The sequence below is a fragment of the Hylaeus volcanicus genome, chromosome 1, assembly GCF_026283585.1.
Source record: "Hylaeus volcanicus isolate JK05 chromosome 1, UHH_iyHylVolc1.0_haploid, whole genome shotgun sequence".
NCBI lineage: Eukaryota > Metazoa > Arthropoda > Insecta > Hymenoptera > Colletidae > Hylaeus > Hylaeus volcanicus.
In genome coordinates, this window is record NC_071976.1 from 19,041,766 (window position 1) to 19,063,787 (window position 22,022).

A 22,022-nucleotide genomic window follows, 5' to 3' on the forward strand; every position below is an offset into this window, starting at 1 on the left:
AAATAACGAGTATTAAATAATAGAATTTCAAACTCGAGGTTCAGTAATTGTGGTGTTGAAAGGAGGTCATCAAAAAAATGCAACTGTATCCATTTACGAATGGCAGTTTATCTGTGGTTACTAAGAAATGGAATTTGACCTTTCGTGCAAAGAGAAATAGCGTGGGCGTACAATACCTTCGTCCATAGTTTTGTCTATGTTTGCATCTACACTGTCTCCTATACCTTTATTATACCTTTAAGTATATTTACATTTCAAGAATATGTTTAATTCATCATATTATTTCTCACTTAATCGTTAATTTAGACTTTAGTTTCTGTGTCTATTTACTCTATAATTTTTGCTATACATGTAACTTGTATAACTTGTACAATTTTTAATCAAATTCATTAATAAATTTCGTAGCGTTATATGCTTTAAACGTTTATAGGTATCTATGCACAACTTTAGTTCAGTAAATTTATCATTTTGTTTAAAATGAATTCTTGAGAATGACGTAGAAACTGTATCTACCACAAAATACACCCTTCAGGAGCTAATTGCCTTTTTCAGACTCTAAAAAGCGATTTCTTTATCCTTTTTGTTTTATTAAAAAAAGTATGGCAAAATTTTTATTTGAAATTTTACGCATGCTTTTATTACTATTTAGTATGATGTACCCAATTTTTATGGAAACAGTCTTTTAACTTCTGTAATTTTATGAATTTTGCAATTTCGCACAATTATTTTCCAAGAGTTGCAGTGTAAGATTTTGTAAACAAAAAATTGATTTTTTTGGTCCGAAAAAAAAAACAATTCCCTCTATAAGAGAGGCAGTGTTTACATTATCACGGGCGACGATTTCGCTTGCCGATCGTAGAAATTGTAAAAGAATGTTCTTAGGCGCACGATTTATAACCACGGTCAAATAATATTAGTCTCTTTTACGAGCATTCGTGACCAGAACAAATTAGACAAGCACTCGAGCAACGATTCCGTTGTCGGCTATGATTCCCGTGGATTGCCCGTGGGGCCACAAAACAGTGAAAAGTGCTGATTACAATGGCACCGTTGACATCAGAACAACTTCTTCTGTGGAAAATACAGGTACTATTGTACTTAGACAGAAGGCGGAAATTTACCGTAAATAACGGTTCACTCGTTGCACTTGCAATACTATTTCATTTGCAACCAGCACAACAAACGACGAGAAATTCTTACATGACGTTCAATTTTATTATCGTTCCTTTTTCCACTAAGAAAACCACCGTCTGACGGTTAAATTGGTTGGTTCCAGCCTCTGCAATTCACGTCGATTACGTAAATCATTTATTTCACGATGCGAGTAATAAAGTTCCCCGAATTCCCGTTCCAGAGTTAGAAATTTCAGATTTATCGAACACATGTGCAAATGTAATACGTGTTAACCCATTATGTACTAGTGCCCTGCTTCTAGTATATTTGTGTTGGTATTACTATTTATTTAACATGATAGTGTTTAAGGATCTAGAGACGCGGTGGCGTCTCGATGCAAAGTTCGTGAAAAATTATACGCTACCGCGTATATGCGCTGGAGCTACCGCGTATCTTTTGAAGTGAGACCCCCATAAAAAACTTCAAACGAGTAAAAAATTTACGCAAAGTACATGAAAAAGTGGACGACGAAAAGGAGTAATCACAAAAAAATAGAAGATCTCCGTAAAAAACAACAAGAAAGTAGAAAAAAATGTGAAATCGAAATGAGCTGCCAGTACATTAAGGTATTTCCAGAAATGTGGAACCTTAATTCTTAGTTGTAATACTTCAATTTAACTTCTTAGGTTGTAAATTCCATCTACAATTGAATGGATTATATCAAACCCGACATATGTGACACTCAACAAGACATAAACACATCCTTTATACTTTTTTTTTTTAAATATCGAGTGGAAATTTGATCTAATCAAGTAGGCAAGACATGTAATATAGACATTTTCAGATGAAAACTTTACAATCAGAATTGGTAGAATAGAATGTTATTTTATATTTTTATCAAGAATTGTAGATTGTCACGTTGGTATGTTTTAAAATAACCAATGTAATTATCACTCGCCTTAGTATGCACATTGCACATTTCTGAAATTAAACTTTGATAACAATCACTTTCCGAATCCAGCATTGTACAATTATCCCAATTATATTACATTTATAACAATTTATTTAATATACCGCGATATTTAAAGATAATGAACCTTAGTTTAAAAAAAAGTCATAATTTAGTGCCTAATTGGTCAATCATACGATAGTGTCATGTAGTATTCACGGATTGTTATTGTACACGACATTCTGAACGTACTAAAGCTTCTTCGTGTTTGTTCGTGAATTGAATCTACAATCGAATCGATTATTTCAGAATCGACATATGTGACATTGAGCAAGACATGTGATCACAGCTTTTATAAATTTTTTTCTAAAAGACCTGATAGGATGTGACCAAGTAGCAAAGACATACATACATTTGACGTAGAAATCGTCAGTTGAAGGAATCGTCAGTTTTTCACAAATCTTTAAAACCAGAACTGATGGAAGAAAACGTGATTTTGTATTTTCCCCAAAATTGGAAAACGTCACATATGTCGTTTATGAACTAGCCAATTGTATTAGGGGAGCCAGAATGTAATGTCGTTTCTTTTACATTAAATTCAAACAAATAAATTTATAACAAGTTTTTATTTTTAATCAATTATGTAATCGCCCTCGTTACCAACAATCTTTTGCTATCTAGTGTGCAAATTTTCAATGTCAGATTGATAAAAATCAATAGACATTACTTTCTGGTCCCCATAATATTATCACCAGCCTCGGTATGCAACCTTTCTGAAATCAAATTTAAAATTTAAAGTTTAAGAATTATTCCAATTTACATTACGTTTATTATTTAACCAGTGATCCTTAATCACGAATATATTACCTTCAGATAGACTTCCACTGTGTTCTTGTAGTAATTCTGTACTTAATTGTCTCGCGGACTGTCCAATATAAATGAAAAGTTAATTTACATATGATAGTCGTCTTTGATCTCGCGAAATTTGCGGGACGTTAATTAGATCGGTAATACAGAGTGCCATTCCTCAACACCGGAGCAGTGAAATTAGTACGTTTTCCCATCGCAGTGTGAAATTATGGAAACATCAACGGATAATTAAGATGACCGTTCATCTTCAAGAGACGTCTGATTAGAATAATTAACAGCGAACGTACCGCACGCTGTAATCACCCATTCAGTAAATTCGATGAAACTCTGTTCTCATTGTAATATATGGAAATTGCCTGCAGCTTAGAGCATGCGAGCACGCACGCGTACTGATACTTCGCGAGGTACATTGTGCTCGTAAAACGGCATCAGGATGTCTGTTGAGCTCGAACCTGCGCGATCGAGATCCATCGGCTTTTATTACACTTTTAATGGAGGTTCTACAAACAGTCACGATGTCAGCCATCGTTTTCAGCATATGTTTGGCACATCTCCACGATGTTGCATTGCGGAAACTGTTGTAAAAGTCCGCGAATACTGGAATATCTTTGATTTGGGTAGTAGGTACATAATGGAATAAATATACAGTGTTTGATTAACCCTTCGCGGTCACCCGGCGTCAAAATGACCGCAAACGCAACTTTAAGCTAGAATTACTATAAGTTATTAATTTTATGAAAATATATTAAAAATTGCCAGAGTTATGATTTGTTTAGTGAAAAATGTTTTTTTTTACGCATTGCCTCCTTGCTGATTTTTGTTTGCCATTTTGAAAATTTGATACAAACTTTTTGCCATGATATTCTCATTCTGAAAGGTTCAAACTAATATCCTGAATTTTTATGAATCTTTCCGAACGATACTGGCAACGCGACAATCGTTTAAACATGGCTGTTATCATTGAGACCTCCTGCGACCGCCGCGTTATTTCCAGAACGTGTGACTTCGCAAAGTAAAAGTTGTATAACTATAATAGATAAATCGCTATTGGAATATCTTGAGATAAATTTTGAGACACGTGTCAAATTAATCCACTAATTACTATATTAATATTCTCTCACATGTATTACTACTTTTTTCTACTAATTTTATCTTATTCTATTTTTGCATTTACTCTTATTACTTCGTTATTAATTAAGAGAAACGTATGTGTGAAGGATACTCTATTATACAACGTTTTACCTTTTTTCTTTTCAGTCCTTTCAAGTTTATATACACTAGAATGTGAATATATATATATATACTGTACTTACATGAACCTGCAAAGGAATCAAGTAAAGAGAGGCAAAACGTTGTATAAAGCGTCCTCGACATACACTTCTTTCCGGTAAACAATTTTTGTTTAAACGTTGCACAATGCAAGACATAATAATTTAAAACGTCTCATCAGAAATACTCTGATATACTTCAAGTGTTTTTCATTTTAATTTACCATTATTGCTAGGATTTTCTTCACGCAGTTAATTTTGTTAACCCTTTTGATTTTGAGGGCACTTGGAAGCGCTCGATCCATGTGTCGAACAGACGTTCAGCGACTATGCTGAGTAAATTGCACTATGGAATTCTCTGTCAGCTCGTGCTGAGCGTACGAACCTCGGTATCGTTGGGGTTGATAACCCTTCACAAAGGTAGATGTGTTACAAAATTCCGTCACTGTGACCGACATGGTCGATGCGTTCACCTGCATTTCGACCATAAGATTGAATGATCTTGTTCGCGGATACTAGTCCACTCGATTATATTGCACTTGCGCGAATTGCCCACTCGTAAAGTGCATCCTATCGGAATTAACTGGCGATAAACACGTGAGGCGTGGAAAAATTTCTATGCACGGTGAACGGCGCTGCAGCGCAGGAAGCAAAATAAGCTGGATGATCGTAATCCGGTGAATTTTTCCGTTTACGTCCTTTTTATTCGAGCGTTTCCGGTCGAATCTTTAGCACGATCTGCTTCGTGTTCAATTTATGAATATCCTGCGAAATGACAATGGGAGAAAACGGAATGGAACGAATATCTCGAGGAAATTTTGTTTCGCACTTTAAAACTTGTGTTTCGTATGCTAGCATTATTATATAAAAATTTTATGATATGACTATATCTGGAAATATATTATTTTAATTTTAACTTTGGAATGAAGAGCGTGAATATAAAATAACCACGTTATATAATTTTTTTGTTATCCATTTGGGAAGTTTTATTTCCGTGTTCTCTTTTATAACATTTTTATTTGTACAGGATATATTTTTCAATATTTGTTTATCCTGTCATCCTGGTTATATGTAGTAATATTATAGTGGTAGTAATAACTATTGTATATAACATTATAGGTAATAGAAATTTTGTTGTGTATAACACCTTACAGGTAACGAGAAATATCTTTTATGGCAATGAGTCTTGACTATATTAATTATAAATAGTAATGATAACTCATATGAGTATATAATATAGTATAATAAGAGAGTACATACAAATGCCAGAAGTGTTTTGAAATAAAATAATAAACAACTAGCTCCTTCTCAGATTACATTAATTCTGATTGTGAATTAAACTTATTAATTTCAAATATCAATTGTGTAACCACCTCGTAAATTTAAACAAAAAAAAACTGACTATAGCAAAGTGACAACTTGAACGGTGATTATTCTAGTTCTATTAGCTAATTTTGACCGTCAACCGGATCCGGATGGAATTATACTACTACGTATATATAAACGTGTTGAAAAAGTAAACAAATATTAAAAAATCAATAAATTGTACAGCAACTTTTATAACTCTTAGATCTTTTTTTAGATCAATTCCTGAGTTGGATATGAATCGAAAAGTCTGCGTCCATTTTGCGATTTGAGAAATTCTTACCGAGATATAAACAATTTAATGTGTCAGGAGTACGCGCATGCGTGGCTGCACGATCAGCTGATTGGGATAAATTAGCGCGCGTTGCGAATCGCACGAGTAAACGTTGATTGCTCATATTTAGCTAACGAAGCTTCAAATTGCAAAATAGTACAGAACTTTTCGACTATTTTTTTCACGAAGAATTTACCTTCATATACAGTTCCACTATCAACACCTTGTACGTACACGAAATCCAATGTTGAACGTTGGTTTCGTAGAAAGAACGGAGAAGAATCCAAGTCCCTCAAACAGATTCACTCTCAATTTTTTACATGTACAGAGGAGATCGTTGTGCACAAGAGCAGAGTTCTATTGGATTAAAGGATGAAATAAGGCACCGATTCGTTAATTACTTAAACGGAGGAGGACATTAAAGGCAGCCATCGCTGTAAGGATTACGTTCATGACGTTGAACGTGGCGCAAATCCCATCGACTTTCCAACCAGTAATCAAACGCAACTTTTTATCCTCTTTTTTCTGTGAATTATCCAAAGAGCAAGCTTTGCATGCCAAGTCGAGTTGCGTACAGGCGCTGGGAAAACCGTAACATAAAATAGACGAGCACAACAGGAAAGCTCGAGGGAAACCTGAAACAGCGATCGCCGTTGAATGAATGGGCTCCTGGTGAATGCGTTGCGTCGATACATAAGGGTATAAAGGGTTCGTCAGATTCGTTAAATGAAAAGTCATCCGATTACGCGTTCTGACCGACCTTGTCGATACATGTTTCGTTGCGTGCGCGAAATATGTGCACATTGCATGTATTGACACTTGAATTTGATCAGAGGTGGACAAACTTGTCAAAGGAAATGACTTCATTATTGACACACTTTTCTGACAATCATTAAATGCAAACTCTCTCATTGCGATGCATTGACACTTGGTTCTGACCAAAGGTAGACAAGGTTCTTAAGGAAAATGACCCAACTATTTAATGAATTTTCTATGCAGTATTTTTTGCCTGGTTTATAATATTAAGCGATAGAAGTAATAATTCATTACTTTATAAAATATATATTATAGTGTTCGAATATTCGAATATAGACAAAAATTGACTCTCAGTAATAAAATTAACGAACGAACTTAATAAAAGTTGCTGTTTTAAAATGTTAGGTTGGTGCAAATGAAGTGTTATTTTTACAAGTGAAATTTTTACTATGTAAAGTATTTTTAAAACATTATGTATTAAATCAAAATAATTTTCACATAATTCTACACACCTTTTTCATAGATTGTTATCTCCGGATTTAAAAGGTTTTCACAAGACACAAATTGTTCAAGAAGCAAGAGCAAGTATTCATAATTTTCGATAATGAGGTTCTAATATTTCTATCTTAAACGTTCTTAGTATTTAATATACGTGTCTTACAGTATATGTATTCCTCTTCAATATGACTACAAACAATTGACGACAGAGCAGCGTACTCATTTAATAACACTGAATGGCCAGTTGGGGCTAAAATATAACTTTAGTGTTCTCCAGTACTCTTGTGTGTTCTAACTCTAACTGTATAGCTCTCATCCGCAAGCTCTGCACCCAAAACTTTCTAATACCTGCTCTTTGCATTCGCTAAGCCCTTTTAAACTTCTCTCAAACAGAATTCTCTCATTGACTCTAATAAAGTCCTCCAGTCCTTCTATTCACGACTGGACATCCTTAAGGACTCGTGTCCTTACAAATATACACGTAAACGGTTCTATTTGAAACTTTATTGTTCAATATATTACTCCTATATTATCAATCAATACATTACTCGATGCAAGATTGTAAGAGGCTTGGGTCTGAGCTGTGACAACCTGACTTACAAGGAAACATATCCAATAGACACACAAAAATGACAAGACACGTATCCGATTGATCAAATTTATGTGGTAGGTAGTTCTCAACACAATATTTAACACGAACTTTTTTTATCGGTAATCGTCGATATCTTCAACTTCACTAATGTCTTTGTAAACCAAATTAGGCAGATTCGCAAAGATAATTATACTACGTACAATTTTATCATTTCCGAGATTACTTGAATAGTAATAGACGCATAAGAAATATTCGTGTCAACTATAAAAAAAGTTAATTGATTTTCTGACTACGGTGTTGTTTACATGTACTCTGTTTGGGTGGAGAAATATTGATTCGATTTATTTAGTTAGGCTTGATTGGACGTCTTTTTGGGTCACTTTTTTGGGAGCACTGGCCAGAATTGAGAGAGGGAAACACGACATGGAAAAACAATTACAGCTTGGACACTTTTACAATAACTGGTATAGAAATGTATGTAGTGAAGAACATATTACGTGACGAGTGAATTACTCTGCTTAAGAGCTGACAGTTATTACGTAATTTCTATTTATTTATCCCTATGAAGACTTCTGCATTCTCTGCAGACTCTGTACTTTCTTAAATTATATATACCTTGTTTCACAGTTCTCAATTATTAAAACAATTATTGAAACAATGTTTATAACATAATAACATGTTTTGGGATACAGAACTTTATTTTTGTCTCGTCCTATAATTTAAAAGAATATAATCATTGCAAAGTGTTCAATTCTAGACACTTACATTTAATGTTATTTTACCAACATTAATTTTGTTTAATCAGCTCATTTATGTCTTATAACTTCATATATGTAGTATTATGCAAAAATGTATTCAACATTTGCAGCCTTTCTAAATAATAATGATTTATACTCATGCAAGTTTTGGTTTCCAAGTTATTATCTTCTATATTTATGCAATTGATCGTTTTCTATAATCCATTGATTACTACTTTTAGTAATCAATTACTTTTTTTTTGATAGCTACTTTTGATATCATACATCTCACAACTTTTTAATCAAGATTATCTTACACACTCTAAAATTATCACGTAATAGTATGTTATAGTATGTTTATTTCATAGAATCGTTCAGATTAGTTTTCGAGGAACTTAGTTTATCGCTAGTTCACAGAAATATGGCTTTCATAGATATTTACTTAGGGTTAATTAAGCTGTCGATTTCTGTAATTAAAAAATGATATTTATCAGTAGATAAATAAATATTAAATTAGCCTTATGGCTGACATTCCATTTATACAACAAACAATCTCTATGTTAAATTATCGCGAAGACGTAAGTAGTTTCGTTGTTGTTACGAGTATCTGATATTAATAGATTCGTGGAAACATAAATTACTAATAGCATATGACCAACCGTTATTTCAAGTTACCCAGATATTCCCAGATGCTGCGATGAAAATAGCGGCTACTAAGCGCATAATCACGGCAACTGCTATATAGCCACTAACGTCCACCTGTTTCATCGACGGAAAGAATAGCAGTAAGTGGAATTTTATACGTCAATCATCTGCTTCCGCGTCCGCAGTCGACGAGCGATAAAGTCTTTCCTCTTTGAAGCATAGGCGCACAAACTCCAGCTTGTGGATAAGTTTGACCCCTTTATTAACATTATTCGACCATGGAAATGAAATAAAACTATGTAAAACAATCTATATGATAAAAATTATGATATAATTATATTAATTATATTAATTATAATTCTATTTAAAAAACGAAACTTCACCATCATATATTTTAAATTAATAATATAAAAAAAAATTTCGTTTACGTCACGATATAGAGCCCATTGTATCCTGTAATTTATATGTAAACAATCTTTTCGTATCATCGATAGTTACTGAAATATGCGTTTATCACACTTTAGCGTGGACACCCTGTATAGTTTATTCCTTACTATTCACGTACCTAAGATACTCTATTCTGATATGATTTCATTTATATTTAGATACGTCCCGTAAGATTTTGAAACATATACACTCAGACATTTTATATTTAAATAATTCTTTCTGTTTTAAAAATTATATACCGTAACTATACATAGAGATTTTTGTTCTTATTCAGTTCCGAATATTCTGAATATAATAATTCTTTTTTGTCGCTTCATTATTATTTCTCATTTTTTATTATTACTTCTTATTGTTAAGGAAGAAGTATCGCTGAACCATTCATCTTCTTCTTTTCACATTTTTTTTTTACTGCGCTGATAACGAAGTTATAACTTTTTACACTTACTTAATGCACCTTGTATACTTGAATTGGCATTATTCTTACAAGGAAAATACGATAGTATTTGTTTATTATTAATTATACATTTTTTGGGTTGATCTGCTAAATGGGAATAAGGGGCAATCAACAATAGTCATTATATAATTGAATAAGGCTCATTATGTAATAATATATTTAAGTATAAACTGTGTAATTTTGAAATAGAAATTATGAAAATGAATGCCAGTGAATGTTAGAAAATACTTTTAATGAAACGCGTAAGGGTCTATACAATAATCATTTACGTAATAACAGTTTGATATATCATAAAATCAACTGTCTTCGACTCCCACGAAACGGACGGCTTTTATTTAGAATGCTCAGGTGAAAATTGACATTTTCAACAAATTGTAGGCTAAAAAAAAGAAGTTATTTATGAATCGACCCAATTTCTATTTATTTACACTGCCGCTCAAAAGTACCCGAACACTTGCGAAATATGTACATATGTATTGCCGTTGCATAAAAGTCATTTAAGTACCTAAAGTAGTAACCAAAATCGATTTTTATTAGTTTCTTACGAAATAGTTAACGGTTTAAATTAAAAATTACATATGTCGAATTTAGTAGTACTTCGGTCAAATTAAATATGGGATTCATCGATGTATCCGCCGCGGTTAGATTCGTATTACTGCTTGCACACTAAACTTGTACTAATTCTTTTCTCTTTCAAGAGAACATAAACATATCATCAACAATTTACAGACACTTGATACATATCGAAGAATTCCCTGAACTCGTTCTCCATAGACGTGAAACAAAGTGGAACCTGAGATTCTTTTAAATATCGAGACCGTTCCGTTAGATTTAGTATTGCTAGGCAGGAATTTTATTTCTGCATACTCGTTATATAATTTGTACATAAAAATTAATTCTACTATCCAATGGTAGGTCAAAAAAGATAACAATAATAATTACAATTGATATAAGTGTTCTAAATACCTTTCGTACAATGTTAAACTATGTTTTTGTTAAACATAATGATAACTGTGGCATAAGATTCAAGAAGCATTCGCGGTTTAGAACGTCCGAATGTTTCCCGCATTGTTCGTTTGTTTGAGTGTGGCTGATCGAGTTGGCGCGGTGCTAAAGGGAATTGGCGCGCGTAGCATGTGGCTTGCGTGGGCAGAGGGTTTCAGAGTGTTCAATTTATTAAATAAACTTTATATTTTTGTTCATCTTAACGGTGTTTATCGTTTTGCACTGCAAACCTTCCAACAGTTTTATACAACAGAAGCGAGCGTCCGGATACTTTTGAGCGGTACTGTATCTTACTTACCTTACCGATAAAGAAGGTTGCGCACCGCTGCTTTAAAGTCATAAATTCGTCGTTGCTCAATTACCCAAACTCCCTAAACTCCCGGAACGTTCCCTCCGTTTGCGACCGCCCGGTCCGATCTCCCCGGTTCAAGACCCGCTCGAGCATACCCCGGAAAAGTGTCGAACGCAGTTGTCGTCGATCCTTGCCAACTTCCCAATTCGGGAAATGACTTCCACAATCGGATGAGCACCGATGAATACTCTTGTCTCCCTCCGCGACCTCCTTCTGGTTTCTTCTTTTTACACCGTCGACTGGGCGAGCGGAGGCTTTATTGCGGCCGCGTTTGTAGGTATGCGGATGAAAAAGCATAACGCGAATAACCGCAAAAGGGAGAAAGGGGGAAGTGAAAAGGGAGGATATCTCGGGCGCGGTACGTGCACCAGATACGGCCTCGGGAAGGAGGTTCTCTCCTCTCGGCCTGACGGAGGAACACGACAGAGGGCGACGGCGGGGGTGGAAGGGAGAATCGTAAAACGTAGCGCAGAAGCGGCATAGTGGCGGCAGTCGCAAGTGATAGGGCTTTGAAGGCGAAGAGAGGGTGCAAGGGAAGAATCGAGAGGGGAGCTGGCCACAAAGTAGGCGCAGCGCTTTATCGTCGACTATATAAAGTCTGAGACACTCTCGCACTCCCCCTTACGCGTACTCTTCTTTCCTCTAACCCCTCCTCCCCAGGAAATTCTCGTCCTTTCTTTTCTTGTCTTTCTCTCTTAGTCGCTACTTTTTTTGTTCGGCCCCCTCCCCTCCCTCCCTTTCTTTCGTTGCACCGTTTGCCTCTTTATCTTCTCTCTTGCACATCCACCCACGTGTCGGCTCTTTGTTCATCGTTTCGTCTTTCTTTCCAGCGTGTTGGTTCAACTCTCGTCCGTCCGGTGTCGTTCTCTTTTCTTCATCCTTATAACCCATTTTCCACCCCTTTCCGCGACTTGTAATTGTCCCCAGGTTTACTTCGACCCCTACCCTCTATTCTTCTCTTTTTTATTCGTCGTCACTCAAGCTCGGTTACGTCGTTCCTTCTCCTTTCTCTTCGGTCTATCCTTGTGCTCTTTTCTCTCTTTTTTTTTATTTCTATTAACAGAGCCTTCTCTCTCCCTTTGGTTGCTTGCAATTCTTAATTTTTTTTAGACACCCTTGGACTAGAAAGGTCACCGTTTATGTCTCTTCGATTCGAGCGATTGTAGCCACGAAAAACCGCGGGTCGAACTTCAAAGCGGTGCGGCGCGCGTGTCGATCCAACAGTTACTAATGCAAACTGGAAAATTTAGTATTTTTTTTATCGTATTTTCGCGAAAGCGATGTGGACAGATTGTTGAGTTATTCCTACTTATAAGATCGATCGCCATATTATTTGGAACTACCCTTAATTAAACATTGAAAAGAATTTTTCAGATATGGCACAAATAGATTACAACAAAAAATGTCTCAGATAATGTGTTCAGATTTTTTTGTGCTGGAAACAAAGATCGCGTAGCGATTTATATTACCTTCTAAACAGGAGCAATTTTTAATTAAAAAATTCATTCATTTTGTCTTGCGTATGTAGCGTAATTAAAAAAAAAAATAAGATCAATGATTTCTACGCATGAGGCACCGATGCCACTGAAGTTTTGACCCAAGAGTCTAATAAAATTTTTCCTTTCGTCAGCTCTAAAAGTTTTAGTTAGCAGTTATGACTATTAAAAGCAAGAAAATTTGATAAGTTCTGAACTGATACCGGGAGTGTTTTACAACGACATTGTCAGTTTTTTTTATGACGCCAGTCTTATCCTCTGCGTCCGTCGTCGTTTCGTTTCCTCTTCGCCTTTTATCTGCGGCTCGACCGCTCGTAACAAGTTCTTCCTCCATTGAGATGCGCTCCCCGTCGATACACCCACGTGTCTATATCTGCCGTATAAATCTGCCTGCGTGGGTGTGCGAACGTGAGAGGGGCTTGTGTATATGGGTAAAATCCATTCATGGACGTAGGATGCGTCGTGCGCAATTGCGCTGGGAGCGCAGGTACGCGGAAAGGTAATGATGAGGCGTTTTATGATGCAGTAAAACGCGCCGCGATCGCAGTTAGCGTCGAAGGTTGTCGGATACGGTGGACGACGCATGCTGCGTTATTTTATCAATCACTTCAATAAATTAACGAAACCTCAATTCGCGTCAAATCAAATCCTTCTTGAAGGTTTGGTGTTACACACTGCGCATTATATTCATTTCCTCTTACTTTGTTTTAATTAATGCGCTACTACTTCTGTTAAGTACGTTATCTTGCAGGCTCTTTATAGTTACTTCTGAAAATATAAATTTTATTCAGCCGAAAATTAATCTTTTATTGTTGCATTAAATTAATGGAATAATGTGTAAGGCTTACATTGTTGAGTGTAACAAGTTCTATTCAAATCTAGTCACTTTTCTTATTTTGTTCCACAATATTGCATCCGCCATTTTGAATGTCCAGATTTCAAGTTCAAATTTGAAATCAGCGCCTCAAAAACCCCTGTATACCAAGTTTCATCCAAATCGAATCACTTTTCGCATTTTGATGCGCCATATTGGATCTGTGATTTTGAATTTATGCAATATATTTGAATATATTGAAAAACCCCTGTATGCTAAGTTTCACAAAAATCGTTTGAAAGGAACTCATGAAATATTCAAAACAATTTATGTAAATGTAATTGTTGCCAACTTCTTTCCGAAAATACTACGCTGAAGACCGTGTTTACGATATTTACTACTTCACTACGTCATGCGTACGTATGTCCAGGAATTTACGTAGACACAACTCAATCGTTCATTCATAAGTATCTATTCGATAGTAAACTTTCAAGTGTTAAAACTCGTCGCGGAGTCGTCCGATTCTATTCTAACAAAATACAAATTGAAGAGCGGAGATTCTACCATCTAATAGATAGTAGTTATTCATAATAATTTAGATTAATTGAAACTATAGCGCGATAAAAGTTATCTTTTTACCTTCCTTCGTGGGAATTTATCTACTATTTAAAAACATGCAGAAGGGAAATAATTTCTGCTTACAAGCTGTCAGGTTATATTTTCTTAAAATATTAATTTTAAGATAATTTTGTGTTTCGCATTAAAGTATATCTAAATTCGTAAGATGGAATAGTGTACAGCAGTCATCCTGAATATCTTTGACACGTGCAATTTTTGACGCCAGGGTAAAGCTGCCACGATGGAAATAGGGAGAACCATCCCCCTACGAACGTACCGAAACGAACGAAGGACTTCCTGATCGTAGTATTACTCACCGCTTGATCTTTATCGGTGGGAACTATCGTAGATCTCCAATAGAATTGTTAGGGGTTCGGGCGATTTACACTGTCTAACTGGTAACTGATTGTATTGTTCCCCGCGTTAAACGGAGGCATATTCACTACTGTTACTGTTGTGTGTCCAACTCTCCAGGCCGCCCGTCGCACATTGTGTCGCTTATTGTTAGTGCACAAAATTCAAAAATTCGAAGTATCGATATACTAATAAAAGAATCTAATTTTCAATATTATCAATAACTTCTACTTAATACACCAATTTGTCGTTACAATTAAAGCATGAAGTTTAAGAAAAAATGTATGGATTTTTAATCGACTGCGAAAAGGAGGAGATTACTCAATTCAACATGTATATTTTATTTTATTCAAATACATGCCAATGTCAGAATATGTATTTCTTTGATTTTATTTTTACAAGTTAATTTTAATATTGTAGCACCTTTAAAATAAATACGTAATTTGAATAAATTAAAAATAATTTGTCTTAATCTTTTATATTATAAGTTACTTAACTTTAAATAGACTTAAGAAAAAGTATCAGAAAGTACCGCCGTGATATTTAAATCTTGTAATCAATTATACAGGGTGTTCGGTAACTGATGGTACAAGTGAAAAAAGTGTGATTCTACAAGAAAATATAAGTCGAAAATATAGAATACAAATTTTTCATGCGAGGCTTTGTTTTGGAGAAAATCAACTTTGAGTTTTCGCCAGGTGCGGCTGCACTTGATCATGTCTCGTTGTAACGAATCTCACTGTAGATCGTTGTCTCGATGGTTATTATCGCGGTTTAAGCTTGTTTTTATCGTAACAGGAAGATTAGGAACACGTAATGAAATAGAATGTTGAAGTAATCATAAAGTTTATTGTTACAGAAATTGCTGAAAATATTGCACATTCTGCCCAATACATACTTCTGGTCTTCTAATTAAATTTCTATGAACGGTTTCTAACGTATTCGATTGTTGTAATGTATGAAAGGCTACAATAATCTTTTCTTTCAATTGCTCGTGTTAGAAACCAGTAAGTGAGGAAGAGGTGAGAATAACAGGCTGATAATGGGATGCAGCTTTTAAGGTGAAAACACAATAATGGTTTATTGTAGTTATAAAAGTACAACGTGATATGGCTGTTACACACAAAAGCTTCACAGAACAAGTGAAGACAGATGAAACAAATGACACATACATAATGCTTACTGTATGCATTGATACTCTCTCGACAACTCGCAACTTGTGATTTTGTTAGAAAACACAATTGATTTAATATGACTCCATAAATAAATGTCAAAGCGAAATTTCAAAGTCAATTTTCTCGAAAACAAAGCCTCGCATGAAAAATTTGTATTCTATATTTTCGACTTATTTTTTCATGTAGAATGATCCCATTTTCGCTTATACCACCAGTTACCGAACACCGTGTATAATCGCCATAGTTGATTATCACTTGTTCCTATTCAGCAGGCAAATTAAAATTGCTACCTGCAAGGAGTCTTTTTAAACGCGTGATTATTTGTCACCTGTAGCGGAAGTTATGTATGAATGAACCCAATAAATATCGTTTTTACGAAAATATCGTTTGTTACGAGCCGAGCGCTGTGAGGGGCTTGTTTCGGTCGCGCTGCCAAGGATAGTTGTCGTTTGGACAATTTTTGTTAATGGGGATGTGCGTCCGTGGACGCACCTACGTATGGCTAACGTAGGGTTGCCACTAGCAGGTTGGAAAGTTTTGTCGTGGACGCACCAACGTATGGCTAACGAAGGGTTGCCACTAAGGAGGTTGAATGTCGTGGACGCACCTACGTATGGCTAACGAAGGGTTGCCACTAGGAGGCTGGCTGTCGTGGAGGCACCTACGTATGGCCAACGTAGGGTTGCCACTAGGATTGTTAGTTGGCCTCGTAGCTTCTATTATGCAATACACCTCGAGCGGTAAAGGTGTATTGCTGTGAGTCTCCTTAAGGGGTTAGTCGCAGTCAGGAAAATGGAAACGGACAGTTTCTTGTGTGTTTTTTTTAAAGGTATTAAATAATAATTTTTCTGAATGAAATGTAAATATATTACAAAGTATGTCTTAAAGAACTATAAAAGAATTTTTGTTTTAAGAAAAGGTTAATTCATTTCGTCATAACAGGCGATGGCGTGGGTGGCCACTTGGTTTGCGGTGAGCAAGATTTCTTCAAACTGGTGCACCTGAAAACAAAACTAAAGGTAGATTCAGAAAATATATTAGACGAACGGGTCCCTGATCGAAGGATTTTTTATTTTCTTGTATAGTTTTTTTTTTATCCTGTATTGAATCGCTCAATTTTAGTGAAAAAATTGAAAATCAACTTCAAATGTACGCCATCTTGTTTTAAATTAATTTTTCCAAAATCCTTCGTTCAGGGACCCGCTAGACTAATATATTTTGGAAATGTACCTTTGTTTTTGTTTTCAGGTAAACCAGTGTAGAGAAATCTTGCTCACCGCAAACCTATGTTTTGAAATCATCGTTTACGTCATCGGCTGTTATGACGATATAAATTAAATGTTTCTTAAAACAAAAAATGTTTTTTAGTTCTTTAAAATATGCTTTATAATATACTTAATTATTACTTATGGAAATTATTATTTAATAACTAAAAAAAAATCACAAAGAAATGTTGTTTTTCCTCTTCCTGACTGCGACTAACCCCTTAACTAAAGAATTCAAGGAATAGGTATTCAGAAAAAATAGTTAGATTTAATCTACTAAACTATGTATATATTAAAGGTTTGGTTAATGGACTATACAAGTGGTTTTTGTATGTATCGCGAAAACTAATTCCTCGTCTCAAGGTTACGCACCGAGGTTGAAATGCGGGGATCACGTTTACAATTGAACAAGTATTTACCAAAACGTTTCAAGACTATGTTCGATGGGGATTCTACCTGATCTTGCGACGAGGTAACACGGTGTCTGCGTCTGGTACTTCTCGATTACTATAACCCGAACTTTACTTTACTTTACTTTACTTTACTTGAAGGGATTTCTTCCCGATCTTGCCTCGCAGGTTTAAGATATAGCGCGACGTAACTTTAACGTGTCCTCAAGAAATGAGTCCCAGAGATGCGAAACGCATCGGTTTATATACTCTAAATTCGGTTAAAAATCGGTAGTGGGAGTTGATTCTATGAATTCTATGCTGCTGTATGCGGAGATGCGTAGAGGCCCGTAGCTCCTATTTTTTCCGTGGAAATCAGTCCCGCGACGCGCCCTAGTTTCTTAGTAAAAACTTTATCGAAGGGCCGCGGCCACATCCGCTCGAAAGGGCAAATGTCACGGAGGAGAGGTTTCATAGAAATTACGAAACAGAGTGAAGTCTCCGCACGTAACACGTTTCTCGGAGAGCTAAGAGGAATTAGATCTTGGAAAATGTACCAACTAGGTACCGAGCGTAGCACAAGCAGTTGCTGTAAACGCTGAGGAGATTGTTGCGTTTATATCAGAGCGATTGTTACAGACAGTCTGCAATCGGTCAACTTTCTCAACGTATCCCTTTCGTTTGTGTGTTTCAGGCGAGGTGATTGGCCAGCGGTTCCTGGGAAACGAGAGCCACGTGGAGCACTTCAAGCTCCTGGAGCGCGCGACCACTTCCATCCTGATTGGCGCCAGGTAATTGTTACGTGATTCGATTCTTTCATGGGTGCCGGCGGCGCCGGGAGGGGTCACCAGATGGTCATCGACTAGATTCCAAGTCGTTCGATCACTGGGACCCGACTCCCAAGTTCCTGGCCGAGTCACTCCCTCGATTACGCAGCACGAGCCCGATGACGCGGTATCGCAGTCGCCTATGAGGCTGCCTGCAGCCCCTTATGACGTGTCCTCTTTAATTTTACATGAGTCGTATTCCCTTGGATCGATCGAGGCAACCGCCGGGGTATTTGATATGGAATAAATTGGTTTCAATTACCGAGTCGAGCTACGGCCAAGGAAAAACGTTTCGCGGTCGTCACTGTTATCGCGATTATTGTTGCATTACCGTTTTATCGCGCTCTTTGCTTTTCTTTTAACTCGATTCCGCTTTTTTTCTGGCCCACGTAATAAAGATCGTTTCTTTTGTTCGTGGAAAATCGGATGACAGATTGATCGTGGGAACGCTGGTTTCTTTCACTTGCTTCATGAGGCAATATTATAAAATAATAACGATTCGCTTGAAAAAAAAAATCTGTTTGTTATTGTGAAATGTAATAGCGATATTGGAATCTGTTACGTATGATCACTTTTTAAAGGTATTATCTAAATTATCATACATAAATGATGTGGTTTTTTTTTTTGCTATCCAAGGCAATGTGTCAAAGGCTTTTTAAATGCATATTACCATTAAGCTGTGAATGTTCACGCATATTCCTATTTTTAATTGTAATGAATATAATTGAAGAATTGAGATATAAATGAAATTATGTCTTGTCTTCTAAACAGAGTAACATGTATTTTATTATAGATATTTTATATATTTTATCCATTGGCGCACATTCTTGTAAATTTTCCTATATTTTCACTTGTCATAAATGCATAAACATTCGCAGTATAATTATCACCAATGGTATGTACAAATACAAATTTTCTGTAAAATGTATCCTGAATAGAGCCACGTGAAGATAGATTTAAAAAGCCAGTTAAAAAGCCTATGAGTCCTATCATGTTGCAGTTATTAGTAATATTTATTAGTAATTTTACAAAGGAACAAAACACTATACCCATAACAACATTTTAAAAGTAATTTATGATAATCACTATACAAGTACACTTTTTATGTAGGTAGCGGGTACAATATTCTCATATTAAAAAATAGTAAGAAACATATCGTAAATTTATAACGCGATGCATTGTTTAAATAGCTCTGATGTAATATATGATGTAATATATTTCAAAAATGAAATTTTACCCTTTAAATCAGCATTAAGTATTGCAACGGCTTCAATCCACGACGAGCACGTAAACTAGTGGCGTCACTATAGCGTGACCTTGTTATCCTATGGTGCCACTAATTCGGTTGCTCGCCGTGTGCTAAAACGGATAACGATGTCCAGCTCTGCTCTAGATAACAATTCATCCTTCATCCGAGTTTTTTACCGTAATTCCACACAAAATGAGCTTTCAAGTATTTTATTACAGATTGCAAACTTTTAAAATCGATCGAAGTACACGTAAATTTTTATTTGTTAATTTTTGTGTTATTCATTTATGAGAAAAATTATTGACATTAGAGGACCTAACTTTTTACACACTGACCTTATGTATTATATTATCGAATTATTGTAATTTTTATTTTATCAATAGCTTTTTTGGAGACCATTAAAGATACAAAATTTGGATAATTCATTTTATTTTAAATGACAGTAAAGAATGTAATAACCATGGATTTCATAGTGTAGTGACGTTTTTGGTTCAAGGTGGTTATAAAATAAATTAAAATTGGTTATTGTAACTTGAAAATTTATTAAATGTGTAAAGTATGTATATGTAATAGGAGCATACTTTTGTGAGTGACTGTAACTATCAATGACTTTTAGTCAGACATGATACTTTACCAATAGAACCGTTACTTGCATTACTAGATTTGAGTGTTTCCTACGATTTTGTAGATGCTTAAAATTCTATGCATTTCTAAGATTATTCTATTTTGTTTCCTAAATAACATGTACAAATATAGGAACAGCTAATGACCGTCTGAGAAACATATTTAGAATGAATACTCTATACCGCATCGGGTCCATCAGATAGAAATCATTTGTCCATATAAAACGCGTGACAGTTAAAAGAAAATGTAAACCTATCAAGTGAGAGAAAAATCGTAAATTCTAAATGGTTGCACAGAGGAAACACGAATAGATTCCGGTCGGCTGTGGTTTATGTTTTCGAATTTCACTCGCGACGCGTTTTATTGTGATAGTGGATCGTATTTCGCACCTTTGAATGCTTTCCTGACGCTTTTCTCACGATATGTTTCACTGTAGAAGTAGAAACGTATAGTCGGGCTCTTTAAACAGCACCCGGTAACAAGAAACGAAATACAGATCGAATTCGCTGAGAATGGATCAGGTATCGAATTGCAGCCACCGTGCAATTACAGTTCTTTCGTCGCGCGATTCAATTAAATTTCAGCGTCCCCATGCCAACCGATTGCCTCTCAGCATCTTAAATCTCCCACTCGATTTCTAATATCTTTCCCCTCCTCGATAATGGATTTTAAACTTTTCAATTTTATGTTTAAACTGTTTAAAAGTTCAATTTAAGATTGTATTTATTTCGATAAGAGGTATAGTTAAAGAGAAATTCAAATACGATGTCCAACTTTGTTGGTTATTCGAACAAACAATTACTAACAATGCTGGAATAATTCTTTCGACATATTGGTGGAAGGAAATTTGCTCTGGAAAAACATGAATGTTTGTAGAAAAACTACACAACATAAGTAATAAATACATAAACATGAAATTTACGGACCGTAATCTACAGATTAATTTAATTAAAAGTTCATATTTGAATGATATTTGTTGTGAATAAAAATACTCGCATATTGTGAAGAATTTTTTAATTATTATTAGTGGGGAATCTTGTTTAGTAAACATCTCCTTGTGATATATCTGACATTAATTGTACTAATTCTGTATGTGAATTATGGTGGTATAATTCAATTCACGTATGACGTTCATGGACCTTGAATTGTATGTCATACATCCTAACTATGTTTTTCTTAATGTTCTCTCTATTTATAACTTTTGTTGTTGAAGTGTCAAGAAGTTGTGTAAACTGTAACGTCTGCAGCATTCATTTAAATTTTAAAACGGTTATGGTTGAAATTAAAAGTTTAAAAACGAAAGATATAAAACGAAATATTCTTTTTATCAATCAGTAATATTTCAAACGCGTGTCTGGAGTGCAAAAGAGAAAAGCTACTAATTCGTTTATTGAAGATAAAGAAGTTTTGAAATAATAAAAGTAGAGAAAATCTAAATCAGATAATAAAATAGAGAGAAAAAAATCCTGTCCATTTTTATTAGGATTTCAATGTGCTTTCTTGTAACAAATATTCAATCTTCTTTTACAAGTTCTTTTTTTTTGGCCACAGTATGTGGGCAACTTTGTGTCCAAAGTTGTTGAATCTATAGTCGCAGAGTGTCGCGTGGTTAACTAAGTAGACCACGATTAGTAGTTATTACTACGTCGGATAATTGCTCGGTTAACCGATATAACACTAATAGCGAGCTCAACCGTTTGGCCAGTTAATTATCGTGAACCAAAGTTTGAAACACCGTGTAAGTGCCGAGGAAGTTTGAAGAGAAATTGTGTGTTCATGTGTTCATGAATGGTTTCATTAAATCAAATTGGTTCTAACTTTCTAATAGAAACTTTTTTTAACAATCTTTTCGCGGTTACTGTATAGGTGCAGGATAAGGTAAACGT

General features: G+C 35.2%; 1 protein-coding gene across 2 annotated transcripts in view; it reads left to right on the plus strand.

Moving 5' to 3' along the window:
* The window catches only part of LOC128883069 (semaphorin-1A-like), a 582,486-nt gene that overhangs the window by 342,899 nt on the left and 217,565 nt on the right, over nt 1-22,022 (plus strand). For both annotated transcript variants that reach the window (XM_054135057.1, XM_054135071.1), the window contains exon 3: nt 18,131-18,227. In XM_054135057.1, coding sequence (XP_053991032.1) covers nt 18,131-18,227 — 97 coding nt within the window. The remainder of the gene's footprint in view (nt 1-18,130; nt 18,228-22,022) is intronic.